The sequence below is a fragment of the Schistosoma mansoni genome, assembly GCF_000237925.1.
Source record: "Schistosoma mansoni, WGS project CABG00000000 data, chromosome 3 unplaced supercontig 0044, strain Puerto Rico, whole genome shotgun sequence".
Lineage (NCBI taxonomy): Eukaryota > Metazoa > Platyhelminthes > Trematoda > Strigeidida > Schistosomatidae > Schistosoma > Schistosoma mansoni.
This window is the reverse complement of record NW_017386006.1, coordinates 336,605-351,082: the sequence shown is the minus strand read 5'-3', so window position 1 is coordinate 351,082 and position 14,478 is coordinate 336,605. Positions and strand designations below refer to the sequence as shown.

The window sequence follows — 14,478 nt, the reverse complement described above, 5'->3', positions numbered from 1 at the left end:
CCCCCCAGCCGATACTTGAACAAGTTCGACTTTCTTTGATGATTTTGTAACTTTCCTCTATTTTAATATAGACAACTACATGTAAAGAATATGATTATATAAGTTCAGGAAATGATATCATCAAAAAGAAAATTTCCTTCGCTGACACTTTTAGATACATTTTAATGAATCAATGAGCTTCTTCCGTTATTTAAACATTTTCCAGTCCAATGTACGTTCACCATTGTCCACTTGAGTTGAGAGAGACAATCAAAACAAAATTAGACGATGACGGGTTAAAGGTCAACAATAATTAATCATGACCAATGTCAACAAGACTAGCTGTTATATGTGAAAAAATTCTGATACTTCACTTCTACTTGCGGTTTGTGCTGATGATGTTGTCCAGAAGGACAGTGACAGTTCCACAACTAAAGCATCCAGCTCAGAGAATGAAACTCCATTCAAGATGCATTTGGATTAATGTGTCAAATTCGATCGGTATACCATTTAATGAAAAATCACTTGTTGTTTTCACAGTTAGTTTTTTTATTTATGTAAGAAGACGATTATCGTAAAGATAACATTTAATTTATCCATGTGAAGAAAACATATCTCATCAAAATGATTGTTACACTGTTACTGACTTCCAATCTAATCATTAAAAAAATTATAAGCCAAACTCTTGAAACAAAAGTTATCGAAGCAAAACAAGGTTGATGGCTGCTCCTTTTTAGATGCATAAATATGATTTAAATTGTTTCGTAGCAACAACTTCAGTAAAACAAAGTGAATTTGAAGTCCTTTGATTCTATTACCTTGAAAGATTTGGAACATTAACATTACTTTAGTCATCATGTAAGTTGCAAGCAGTCTCCCTGTTAGAAACATCCTATCATTTCAGTCTCAGCTTTTGTGGAATGTACTCAGAGATATAAACACTTTAACAAGGGGTGAAGAATCGCAATTTACATGGACTTCTGAAAAACCTGGAGAATTAATTGACAACTTATTAAATCTTAAATTGAGTTAACTTAAGATGAATTTCGTAATCTCTCATAAATTATTAGTAGATTTAACCTATAGATAAACAATAGTTTGAATGACTTTTGTCAATTCATCCACAATTATTCTCTGTTAGTAATTTACATCGGTATGTCCAATCCACATTTATTCTAGGATTCTCTGATATAAAGTATGGATACCCACTTTGTTTTTAATAATAAGTACTATGTTTTCTAGTTTATATGAACATTCGTCAAAATATAAACGAATATTCTGACAGAAATTAGACGCTGGGTCAATTGAAGACGTTAAATATAAAAATTATCTCAATAATAATCTCATCGTTTGTAAACGTCTGAAAAGAGAACCTATATGTTATTCTGATAAAATTATTGTTCTTTATATATTAAAATTTATAACTGTTATGATGGATATACTGCCAAGAAATAAATATTTAATCAAGTACATTCTAGAGTTAGTTTTTATACCAGATAAAATCATTCAAAGATAGAGGGCATTGACTAACTGTTTCGTTCAATTTTTCAAGACTCTTCAGTAGTGAACTTTTGCTACCTTTAAATTATTTTTGGATTTGTATTGAATTAGTTTGGTTACATAATTATAGATAGCAACTAATCGAATTTCATGTTAACAGAATAAGCTATTTATACTATTCTTCTAAGATATTTGTTCTCATTTAATTCAAATTCAGAAATAGAAAAAATTGTATGAAACTTAAGTTCAGTATACATACTTCTAATGCCGCAATCGGTTCCGATGAGATCAAAAATAATTCTTGTGCTTTATCAAATTCGTTTAAAATCATTGCAATATAGCCAGCAAGTAAATAACGATTTTCAATTTTTTGAATTCGTTGTACAGCTAAAATGAGGCCAGCATCTTGAATTGATCGAAAACACCTGATTGCTAAGTTATTACAAAATGGACATCAAAAAAAAATAACATTTTATAGACATTTAAAGAAGCGAGCAAAAGTTGATTGATTTAAGACCTGAAATGTGAACTTTGTTTATATGAGAAATTATTGGATAGTAAGTAGTATGGGAGTTCAAGATGCACGTCTCATTCAATTTGTGACTTAATAATTGGATGTACATGAAGCTAGATATTTCGTCATAGAAACTTAAACACAATACTCATCACTTCAGTAGTTAGCATGTTATTTACTAGGTAGCGGGGGTTTTAATAGTCATCGTTAAGCAGTCTACGAAATTGTAAACTAGAATCGAGCAGACAACCAACAACTTTTCTAGATAATGTTATCTTATGATGAAAACCCTTTTCTTCAATTATCCGAATGTTTACAAATAACTAAGTCATACAAATTATCTGATGTATGTATATCTAACCTTTGACGCTGTAGTAAAAGACAGATCTTTTAATGAGAGATTAGATTTTAAAAATGGGGCATTATTTAAAAGATTGATATAGTTTTATCAATAAATGCAAGTTTCATCCGGTTTACTACTAAAACAAACATTAAGTGGGAGTTAAAATTGTGTCATGTTATTGTTAATTATGCGAAGATAATTGATAAAAAACCTTATAGGGAATCATTTGCTGTCTGAATATCTCAGTAGTAACTTTTCAGATTGTAACAATAGGTGATAAGAGATAAACTTTCACAGAGTCCATCAATTCCCTAATGATATCTAGTAAGACTTTTTAATGGAGGTCATCTGGAACGAAGTTTAGGTCAAGGGTTTCATGGCAATCTCCTGGAGCCGCGTAACATAAAAAAGTGCATACGATATCAAGTTACTTAGACTAGTAGGTACGTGATTAATTTAGGACTAAAAGTGGAACATACATGACAGTTTTGACACTAATAGGTGACAAATAGATGTGGATTGTTATCATTTTACTATAAGATGTATCTGATTATTTATACGTTGAAAAAACAGGAAAGAGAAAATGCTAATATAAGTAGCCAAATTAAAACAAAACATTGGTAAAAACAGAAAAAAACATGTCGTATAAACTTATATTTGAGATTCACAGGCAGGTATAATGTGAGGCAGCGTGAACTAATAACGATTTGTGTCGAGTCGAAAGTGTTTTGATGATTGATTGGAGTCAACATTACGATATACGGACCTTTTAGAAGCCAAAAACATAGAGGGACAGTTAACTACTTCTGATAAATAAACTGAAGGTAATAGATAATAACGATTGAGTGAAAGTCTTTTAAGGTGTAAAAATGATAAGGGGAATTAACAATTTACATCACAGGCCAGTTTTATCCGGGCAACCATTGGAAACCAAGAAGTAATGCGAATCTACTTCGTTCTAGATGGGGTACTTTATCAGTGTGCACGCACAACCTCTATAAAAACAGAACTCAGGAACTTTGGGCAACTCTGAGAGCACAGTCTTCAGATCACTTGGTTATTATCTAATAGTCTACGTTTCTAAATTCAATCTACTAGTGACATTACATGACTACCATACATTCCAAATGATGATACATGTATCATCCAATAACATGTTCTCATTCCACTGGTTAATGTTTTCTTCTCTAGAACTCTTGAAATTATCTCTCGAAATTAGTTATTATTGAGTGAGAAAGTGACTTAATTAGAAATGTAATTCAACTCAATAAGAAACACCATCAGTGTGTTTTTAGCATCTTTTACTTACCCAGGTCAAAATTCATAACACGTAAACAACTCATACCCAGTTGACGCCATATTTGTTGTGAATCCAGATGATTAGCAAATATTTCAGCATCCTCAAAGCAGCCAGATTTTAAAGCTTGTTCAAAGTAGGTAACCATCTAAATTGAAATAGGGTGAAAACATGTAGTTTTATTTCGCGAAATATTATTATTACTGGCACCACTTTATATTATACCACAGGTATCGAGAAGTGGCCGAAATTAGAAATATGGATAGATGTACCATGACTTAGTGATTTATCGGAAACGCAATTGTTACGAAATTTGTAGGCCGTGGGTTAAATTCAATTATTTATCGTGAATGACCATTATTGAAGATTTCTAAACCTAAAAGAATTAAGTGCCTACTGCTCTGTAGTTTTTGGTAAGTTTCTGTCTTCGTTAGTCTGTGACAAAAAGCATCTTAAATTTGAAATAATTTCTAGAAATCAAGAAACTCATCACTCTCAATACTCACTTCACTTGTCGTTATAATTAAGTTTATTCTTCTTATGATTGTTTAAAAAAGTTATTGGCTTTGCCAGTGTAACTACATAAATCCACACACCATGTCCAGATTATCATATCACCTAAAATTATCACTTTCCCACATGTTTCTTTACGGTTGATTACATTATAACCTTATTCACTTATTTATTTGTTTTCGGCAAATATTTATGATTGTGCATACTATTAAACAGTTCCTTCATAAATGCTTCTTGTAAACTATATTTACACGATTGTAATAAATTTGTAAACTTGGCAAGGGTAGGGAAGATACAAGGAACATGAAATGGAATGAATTCCGTTTATCCTATAATCTTTATCATTGTTTGTTTGAAACTACGGGGAAATACATTTACAAAATTTGAATAAAACATCAATTATGGTAATCAATTAATTACTTCACAACGTTTAAACCAACATACATCATGAAAGGATAACTTTTTTAATCCGGTAAATTCAAAATTCTTTTTAACAGAATCGTTTCTAAAATCTTTTTCATCAGTAGTTAATTCTTTTCTTTTAGCTAATTAAAAATAAAATATTTATTAATTATTTTTCAATGTTCAATTTACTATACAATCGAAATTGATGAGTTGTTAACAATTGGGTTAATAAGCGTCCAGTTGGACTAAGCATGCATAATTCACCATTTATACTGCACAATGGTAAATGACCATTAGGTAGACGTGTAACTCCAACTAAATGACAATTTCCAACTTGAATAAAACAAAATTAAAGAAAATGATAAAACCAGTTAAGTATTCCGTATGTTTTGAGAAGAAATATTATTATGCACTATAAAACAGATTATAATACACTTCACAACTAATAACTTCGTGATGGATATCATCATAGATTCTGTGTAGTTTACTGCATAATTCTGGAAAATGCATTCTTCAAAGTAAAGTGATATTTATGGTCATTTTCAACCTATATGATAATATTGGTTTACGGTTATCGTAACTACAGTTTCTATAATAAACGTGAAGTCATTGATCATTGGTCTAAGCAGTGTTAGTGGATACAGACTATCTGGTTTGAGTTTGCCAGACAGTCTCAATCACTGGTTGAGGACATTAGGTAATAGGCGTCAGTCTCTTTCACGCTGTTTAATGTTTAATTACTGTGGTATCTCGCTATGCTGATGTAGTGTGTAAACTTGAACTGATACACGTATTTGCCAGGCTCTATGTCGCTTATGGCTAAATGACTGACTGTTTGACAGTAGTGGTCATTGAGGGACACACAACCATCACAGACACTGTTAATAATTATAGTACTATGACATTTGTGAAGATAATTTCGTCTCTCAGTGCTGATACGGTATGGTAATTTGAATCGATGTACATTTGTCTCAGATTATACTTTACTTACGACTGGTTGAGTCTGAAGACAAAGTTATTAAGAAGAAATCTACTCTTTTTTAATAGTAAATTAACATAAACATTATTATTTCTGAAGCAAAAAAAGCGCAAATTTACTTAAAATCGGAACTTACATATTGCTCCAGTAGCCGATTTGTTAGAATCAATTTTATTATTACCAAAGTTAGTCGATGTTACACTGTTACTTCTACTTGTGCCATTATTTATATTCTTATTATGATTTGTAATGAGAATGGAATTGTTCTGACTCTTGTCAGTAAATTGTTTCATTGGTATCTCCAACATATTGTCAACTTTTCTTGATGATACTACTACTGATAGGTTGGTTAGTATGCATTCATTCATAAAGTAACGATAAACATTGATTCGTAGATTGTCGTAAGCAATCAACAAAGGCTAAATACAAAATAAAAAATTAATATTCCGTGAATAAAAAAACTACTAAGATCTGTCAATTAATAATTTAAACATTCAACTACTTGAAAAATCACTAAAAATAGACCAGTGAAAATGATTTCTTTCTAATATAGAACATTTTAGTCAGTGTGTGGTCGGAAACCATCACCAACTGCCTACTGCGGGAGAGAACAAAACAGCTTTCAACTGAAGAGGAAATTAGGAAAAGACACTGGAAGTGGATAGGACATACATTACGGAAATCACCAAGCTGTATCACGAGTCAAGCGCTAAATTGGAATCCTGAAGAGAAATGGAAAAGAGGAAGACCGAAGAACACACTGCGTCGGGGATTGGAAGCAGATACCGAACTATGGATAGCAACTAAGAGCAAGTGGAAAGGGTTACCCTGGACAGACTTCGATGGGGAATGCTGGTGAGCGGCCTGTGCTTCTCCACGAGGGGTAACAGGAGTGAGTAAGTAAGTAAGAACACAATAGGAAAAACATATTCAAACAAATTGGTTTAAATCCTACAGTTCCCATCACCAAACTCAGTTATTTTTGTGACACGGCGTGACGATCGTATTCAGTTATTATTGATATTGACTGTAGTATTTCCTGGGATAATTGAAGTACCAGCCAACATTTCATTTTGTGGGTAAATAACGTAAAAAAATAAAGTCTCAGAATGGTTTAAGTCTTAATTTGGACACTCTAGTTTTAAAAATAAACTATTATAGTAGTATTTCTAATAGTTGAGATCATGAATCAATTGAAGCTAACCACCATGGAAAACCTGGAAGCACTGGACGGCCTTTTCATCCTATTGTGGGACTCCTCAGCAGTGCACATCCACGATCCCACCTTGCGAGATTTGAACCCAGGACCTATGATCTCAGCTACTGAAATTACTATAATATCCACAACATCCCCCTCTGATATTGATCAGCATATGTTCACTAGTACTGTCTTCAGCGGTATTTCCTGAAGTTCTAGTGAGAAGCAATGACCAGTGGAGTTCAACCAGGTTTGTTGGGAGATATCAACTCACTGAAGACAATGGTAGACGGTTGCTCAATCTCGTGGGTCGGTTGAAGTTAGACATTAACACCGTTGGACGCCGGTTTAGTGGTTCTAGAGGTTAAGCGCCCGCACGAGAGATTGGTAGGTCCTGGGTTTGAATCTCACGAGGCGGGATTGTGGATGCGCACTGCTGAGGAGTCCCACAATAGGACGAAACGGCCGTCCAGTGCTTCCAGGTTTTCCATGGTGGTCTAGCTTCAATTGACTCATGATCTGAACTATGGAAATATATATTATATCAGAAAGTATTTTTCGATGTTCTCACCCAAAAGTTGAATGATTCCATAAAAAAGATATATTTTCGAAAACATTTTTTAAGTGCCTCAAACTACAGAATCCAGCTTTTACTCTTTTTATAACAGTACAGAAAATGTAGAAAAAAAACCAAAGAAACTGTGGTCATAAAACAGGTATCAAATTAGTTCTATTAGAATGTACATATTGGTACACCAAAACGAGATACAGAAGACTGAAGTCAAAAACAAAACCTCCCTACCTAATACTTGAGTTTAAAGATGATTTCGTTAGTTACTTTAATGTATCGACCCAATAGATCTATAAAAATTATGTTTGTTGTAGCTTAGTTATACGTCACCTTATCAATCAAAACTATTCTGAGCTAATGAATCAATAATGATTTCCAGGTTATATTTATCAAACATTGATTTCAAATTCATTATCATTTAAAACCAGAGGGTACTGAACAACCGTTTTGTCCTAGTATGGGACGATTCAGTAGTGGGGGTCTATAAATTCAATGGATGGGATAGTCGTCGCTCTGTATCTCAAAATGAAGTTGGAGTTGAATCACTGACTACCTTTTCTAAACGTTAAGAGTACTCCATGACACCTTAGGTCCTGGGTTCGATTCTTGATGAGATCGTGAGTATACACTTTTTAAGAATCCTATACCAGGATAAAATAACTGTTTACTACTCCTTGGCTTTAATGGTATCTCAAATGAGATCAGTCTCTGACAAATACAACCTATAAATTTAAAACAAACACTTTAAATTAATCAAGGGTAAGCTACCAATGATGAACTCATCAATGTGTTCTCTTCACGTGTTTATAAATAATTTATTCCTAAATTGAGCACGCTTCAGTTATATTTTATACTTTGTTCTAATGCTATAGAGTCGTGTATGTGTAATTGTATAAAATAATATTGGTAACTTTGAAAATATATCGACTGGAAACTTACATTCTCTGTATCTTCTAAATCCCATAAAATATTACTTATTGATGGACAAAATTCTGGAATTTCTATGAGTTGATCATTAGCCTTGATTAAAATAAGAGAATGAGTAAATTAGAGTTATAATTAAGTGTTTATACCATAGGGATGTAATCTGCTATAAATACATCAATTTTTTATTATCAAATGTAAACGAATCATCAAATGGAAATGAAAATATAGAATATATTACCCACTATAATTAAAAATGAAAGTATGTTACTGTTAACCTATGGTATTGACTGGTGTCAAAGTAGAGTGAAGAAAACTGAGGGTATTTTAATCACAAAAAAATTTGTCCATGAAGTTATAGACTTCTGCTATGAATTATATTTATGTAGCTACACTAGCTGATTGTAGTCTGTGGTATTATCATAAATGGGTAGTTCAAAACGTTGTATAACATGGTTTAGAATCAGTCTCAATGACACAGATGTATTCACTTTTAGTCTTCAGTTATATTATGAGTTTTGTATCATATATTTCACTAATTCATTCTTTCTTCTTCAATTATAGTTTCTGTGCCTAATCGTTCTAATTATCAATGAAACTACTACTAATACTAATTTAATTATCAATACAAGGTTGTGGAAATCGTTAAGTTTTTGATTAAGACCATGGGTCAATCGATATTAGACCTTCATTAAAAGCCTGGAAGCACTAGACAGCTGTTCCGCTCTAGCATGGGACTCTTCAACAGTACACATCTGCAATCCCGCACGCAAGATTCGAGCCCAGGACCTTCGGTCTCGGGCGCGAAGGCTTAATCTCTAGACTACTGAGCCGGCATCCAACGGCGTTAATGTCTAACTAATTTAATAATCATCTTGATAATTTTATTTTATTGTTGTGATGTAGTGCGGCAACTTGAGTTAAGCCACATTTATTACATGTTCTAATTTGCGGTTGACATTAGAATCACGGCTCGTATTATCCCCTACCACCCTTTTTTTCGAAAATGAAGGATGTGAAAAAAATTTAGCAATTGGTGATTGGTGAACTTGTTTTTGAAAGTGTGTGCTCAAGTGAAAATGAACAAACATTTTGTCACCTGTAATAATTTTTAAATTGGCTGTAAATTGTGCAGTTTTGTAATTTGATTCGTTCAAATCGAACTAGAATAAAGTGCTTTTATTGGATGTAAGAATTGACATTTTTCCATCCGATTATTATTTACAAAAATTAACTATTTTCGCATTGTTCCATCTGAGTTTTGTAAAAAATTTTAACTTCGAAAAAAACAAAAACAAATCCTTTTAATTACCCTGCTATACTGCTGTTAGTGAATGTATATCGGGATAACTTCTTTTTTTATGAAGTAGAAATGCAACTAAAGTTATCAGTTATCGTGACAAGAGTAATAATAATGTGTAGATCATTGAAAGTTAATTTTTGAAAAAACTGACAGTTTTTATCAATAGTTGATAATGGTGATTATTGAAATTCAAAGGTAGTCAAATGTTTAATACGCAATTAGTGAACACATTTTCATTTAAGTATTCCCATAAGTTAATTTAACACATAGTCCGCTCATTTAATAAACGTTATATTCGTGTAAATGATGAAGAGAAAGTGAATGGGGCATGCCGAAGTCACGCTAACCGTAAAAGATGTTTAAATGAAGCAACTTTTACGCTATCTGAAATTAGTAAATAATGTCTGAGAAAAAAGCAAATAATCTTTATAATTCAGTTATTTTGCAAACCGTTATTATTAATAGCAAAAACTTCATAATTTTAGCTCTGAAAAGGGTGTCGAAAATGAACGCAATACTGTTATCAAGGTTTTTTTGTAAATCCATTCAAAGCATAAAATATTTTGACCTGTACATTCTTTGTAGTTGATCACTTATTAATGATCACCGAAAATACATGTTAGTGTACTCAGTCATGTAATACGGTAATTGTATTTGTGAGGTGGGCATAATATTTTTATTGGCAGGTGATGTTAACAGCCAATGTTTTTTAAGTGCACAGCCTTTCAAATTAATGATCTGAATTTTTTATTTTTATTTGTAAATAACATTGTAAACGTTAATTAATTAGAAAGACTGGAATTATATTTCCAAATCAACAGTTCCCTTTGTTAAACATACTAGACGAACAATGAAAAACTGTATGTACATTTCCCGTCAAAAGGGAAAATAATTACTCTTATACTGTCAAACACTAAATCGCTGAATGTTGAAAAAAGTAACCTTTTTTGACAAGCATATGTGTAATATAGGTTGAATGAAGTGTCAATGAACAAGCCTATGTCTAGCGAAATAGATTTCTATCTCAATTATATGACTTAATGTGAATAAGGTCAATTGTATCAAGTAACCATTATGTATTTAGAATATCGTATTTCAATCTGTTAAGTTAAACTGTACATTTATTTATCAAATGTCTAAACCTCATAAGAAACATTCTTATTACATTTCGTATGTTCCATTATCATTATTATTATTATTATTATTACATTTCGTATGTTCAATGATCGTACACATCTGTGCATATACTTTTGTTGCCAGATTAGTGTTCATTACATGACGTTGTTTTCAGCACGGAATCGTTTACTGAAACCGTAAATTTGAAAAACCTGAAAAGCTGTTGGCAAGGTAATAAAGTGGGCGATAATCATTATTAATCTACAGCTTCATTACTATGGAATTGTGATGACCGATCAGTGTCTGTTCACTTGACCTTAGCAATAGAAATTATCTTGTTGTACTAGTGAACTGATCTTACTACATTTCTCTACTGTACCTAGTAACCAAATCATATGAATGTGAAATGAATTATTGATGGTTTCATGACTCCTCCTTAAAATGGAAACAAGAAATTCAAACAAAATTTAAATCAAATTGTGGGTGGCCCTGAAAAGGGCCTTTACTCGGTCTCTACACAGCTCCTTCGGTCCTGATCGATGACTCCACTATGAGTCCGTGACAGCGCCGCACATGGGACAGTTGAACCCAGGTGATACTTCTGTTGGGTCGTAGGCACAGAACGAATGAAACATAGCGTTGCATGGACAAAAAATCCAAGCACTTCCATCAGCTAGTTCACTGGGCGGCTGACGTAGATGGCAAATATCACACAGTCGGTCATTGTGCCGGTAACTCATTGCCAATTGTTACTGTGGTTACGAAGCTGTTGGAATGCAGCCATCTGTCACCAATGCTTTCTCTGTGAACTTCGACATTATCGTGCGAACAATATGCCAAGATGTGACGACATACGACTCTGTGTTCTACATAAAAGAAACAGGAACAACTAATAGGATTTTTGGAGACTGTGTAAGTTCCTGTAGTATCAACGGCCGTGAAAAACTCCCCCGACAATACGTAGTCAGTAACAGGAACACGCATGTGCCGCTTAAGCAGTTGACATGCAGAAGGTGTAAGTGTTTCCTGAAGACGACGTAGTTGAGGCTCGCGACCCAGCACAGCTCTGCCACGGCATTCAGTGGAGTACTTTTGAACTCTAGCTTCTATCCAATATCCAGTGCGAAGCAGAACACTAAATATCGATCTGAACACGGGTGTTTTTCTGTTCAGCTTATGCAACTTTAAAATTCGATGGGTCGTCTCAACGAAATTTGTATTGCTTTGATCTAGAAGCATTGCAGCTGGTCTAAAAGCGTTCGACCACTTGTGCTTTTTGGACAATAACTGATCTCTCAAATATTGATAGAAATTCCCGTCTGCTGCTTCGATAAATGACACATACCGTTGGAAGCTACAATACATTGTAAAGCATATTTCGATTTACCTTTCCACATTTCTTGTTAGCATAAGACGGTAGAACATTTGAAGAAGATCAGATCGTAGCCTCTACGAATACGATGAATGGGTTAATTCTAAAGAAAGAAAAGCTTACACTCTTGATGACATTTCGAAGCAGGTGCACGCGGCACAAAAGGTGATGTGAATTCGGATACACCTGCGTTATGGCAGCAGCTATAGCAGGTGAATCGTCGGTAACAATACCGATAACCTCTCTATTGTTACTCATTTGGCGGAAGAACGAGAGGAAACTGGACAGCAAAGTCGATGTTTCGCGACTTACAAATGCAATACAAACAGGTATTGCCATGAAATTCATGTCCAGAGCCACCACGTGATAAAGAAACATGTTTTCATTATTGGTTTTGTATGTCCCATCAAAACCAACAACATCTAAAAACCTGTTACACAGATTGATCTGGTCTGCTGTAGCGAAGAAGAAGTACAACAGACTATGATCTGCATCCAATTGATAATCACAAAGGCCACCAAGTGACGTTATGTGATTTTTCAATTTACCGTAATCACCTACAGTTAATAGTATAAATATGCACATTGCTTACCAGGAAGGTTGGCCTGTGAGAACACTTTGTAACGCATATTGAAAACATCTTGAGCTGTAAGACGTTTCCCATATGATTGGTAAGCGTAGTGTATCACATTGAATGCTGATGTTCCAGATATCAGCAGTGGCTTCACTGATTCCAATTCCGCCGCCGTTAATCGGCGCATCCATGTGTTACAGTCGTACCTCAGGGAATTGCACTCGTGATTGTGATGCACATTCCCACGAACAACAGTCCAATAACCTTCAAGAAACTTACAAAAGATGAAGGCCGGACATTGTGTGTCCATTGAAGTCCTCAATGAACAATATAATAACACTAATCAAATTACCTCCTTCGTCTAATCGGCTGCGAAGAACCGCTTGGTGTTTTATAGCTCTTTCTCCAACATACAAATTTAATATACGGCTTCCGATCTCCATGGAAATGAGAATCTCTCACCGCATAATGGCAGTACGTTGCTATTTCATAAGTTCTAATGGCGCTTCTTAACGCTTCCAGTGATGGAAACGCTACCAGATACAATGTATTCAAAAATACATTTTCCGTTTCTATGACTACGTGAGGAACAACAGAGCCTCTAGTTTGCACGTTACTGACGTCCATATTGTGAAGAAAATTATCTATATCCATAAGTACAGAGCTTTTATACGAATTTCAAGAATTACATAACCAATTATAACGCATTTACAACTAGGAATTTCATTGGACGAAACGGATTGAAAAAAATTGGAAAATGGGATGAAAATTTTTTGATTAAGGGGGACAAAAAAAATTTATTAAAAAAATCGACGTGATCCTAATGTTATTCCTAATTTGCCTATAATTGACTGACTATATCTTGATAGTTAAATGAAGTTTATTGTAAATGAGAATAAAATATGATTTGAGATGATGGTCAGATAAAAATGTCGTAGAATAAATGTAGTTGGTGAATTTCAGTGGACTTATACTCGGATGGAATAAATTAGAAAGAATAAAATTATCTTGATTATTACTCAGATTATTATTATTATGACCTTTGTGTTTGTCGCTTTTCTTCATATCTGTCAATTGGACTGTCTGACCCATAAATTATTTTCTTCCTTACCCCTTGATTAGTACGTAACCTCATATGTTATTTATTGACGAATCAATTTATAATGCAATTTTCCTAGCCTCCTGTAGACATATATTTTCCATGTAACTATATATACGAATGTACAACTTAAGTAAATGATTTCATCGAAAATAAAATTTTCTTCGCTGAATTCTCTTTTTCTTATTCAATAAAATGAGTTTTTTTAATTAAATAAAATTATCAATGTCTATAAAATGCACTCTATAAATTACACTCATTATACATATTTAAATTAGCGTAAAAAACTTGTTCATTACATCAGTTATTCTCTATTTGAAAGACAGTAAACGATTTATTTGTCAAGCATGGAAAAAAAGATGAATTAGTGAATATCTCACGTCCACTTGAATTTTGTGTTGATGATGTTGTTCGGAAGAACGATGAAAGCTCCACGACCAAACCAGCTCAGAGAACAAAATTCCACTAAAATCGCCCACCTGAGCTACACATCTTCTCCACCATCTCAGAAACACAATGCCTTCACTAATTCATCTTTTCTTCCACGTTTGACAAATAAATCGTTTACTCTCTTGCAAATAGAGAATAATTGACGTAATGAAAAAGTTCCTTCCACTAATATAAATGTGCAGTTGTGAAATCGTACGTATAATTATTGGTTCTTACAAGTGAATCAAAACTTAATCTTTAATAATAATACTATTATTATTATAAGCAAAGATGGATAGTGGCTAGCAGTGGAAACCAGGATGCGCGTTTCGTCCTTTTTGGGACTCGTCAGAAGGATGTAC

At 33.5% G+C, this 14,478-nt stretch overlaps 1 protein-coding gene across 1 annotated transcript in view; it reads right to left on the bottom strand.

Moving 5' to 3' along the window:
• Smp_000300 (similar to WD repeat domain 19-related) overlaps nucleotides 1-14,478 on the bottom strand; it is a gene marked incomplete at its 5' end in the record, with an annotated part of 48,561 nt that overhangs the window by 20,571 nt on the left and 13,512 nt on the right. The window contains 6 exons of the mRNA XM_018791415.1: nucleotides 1,739-1,911; nucleotides 3,646-3,781; nucleotides 4,567-4,684; nucleotides 4,746-4,884; nucleotides 5,667-5,949; nucleotides 8,239-8,319. Coding sequence (XP_018645363.1) covers nucleotides 1,739-1,911; nucleotides 3,646-3,781; nucleotides 4,567-4,684; nucleotides 4,746-4,884; nucleotides 5,667-5,949; nucleotides 8,239-8,319 — 930 coding nt within the window. The remainder of the gene's footprint in view (nucleotides 1-1,738; nucleotides 1,912-3,645; nucleotides 3,782-4,566; nucleotides 4,685-4,745; nucleotides 4,885-5,666; nucleotides 5,950-8,238; nucleotides 8,320-14,478) is intronic.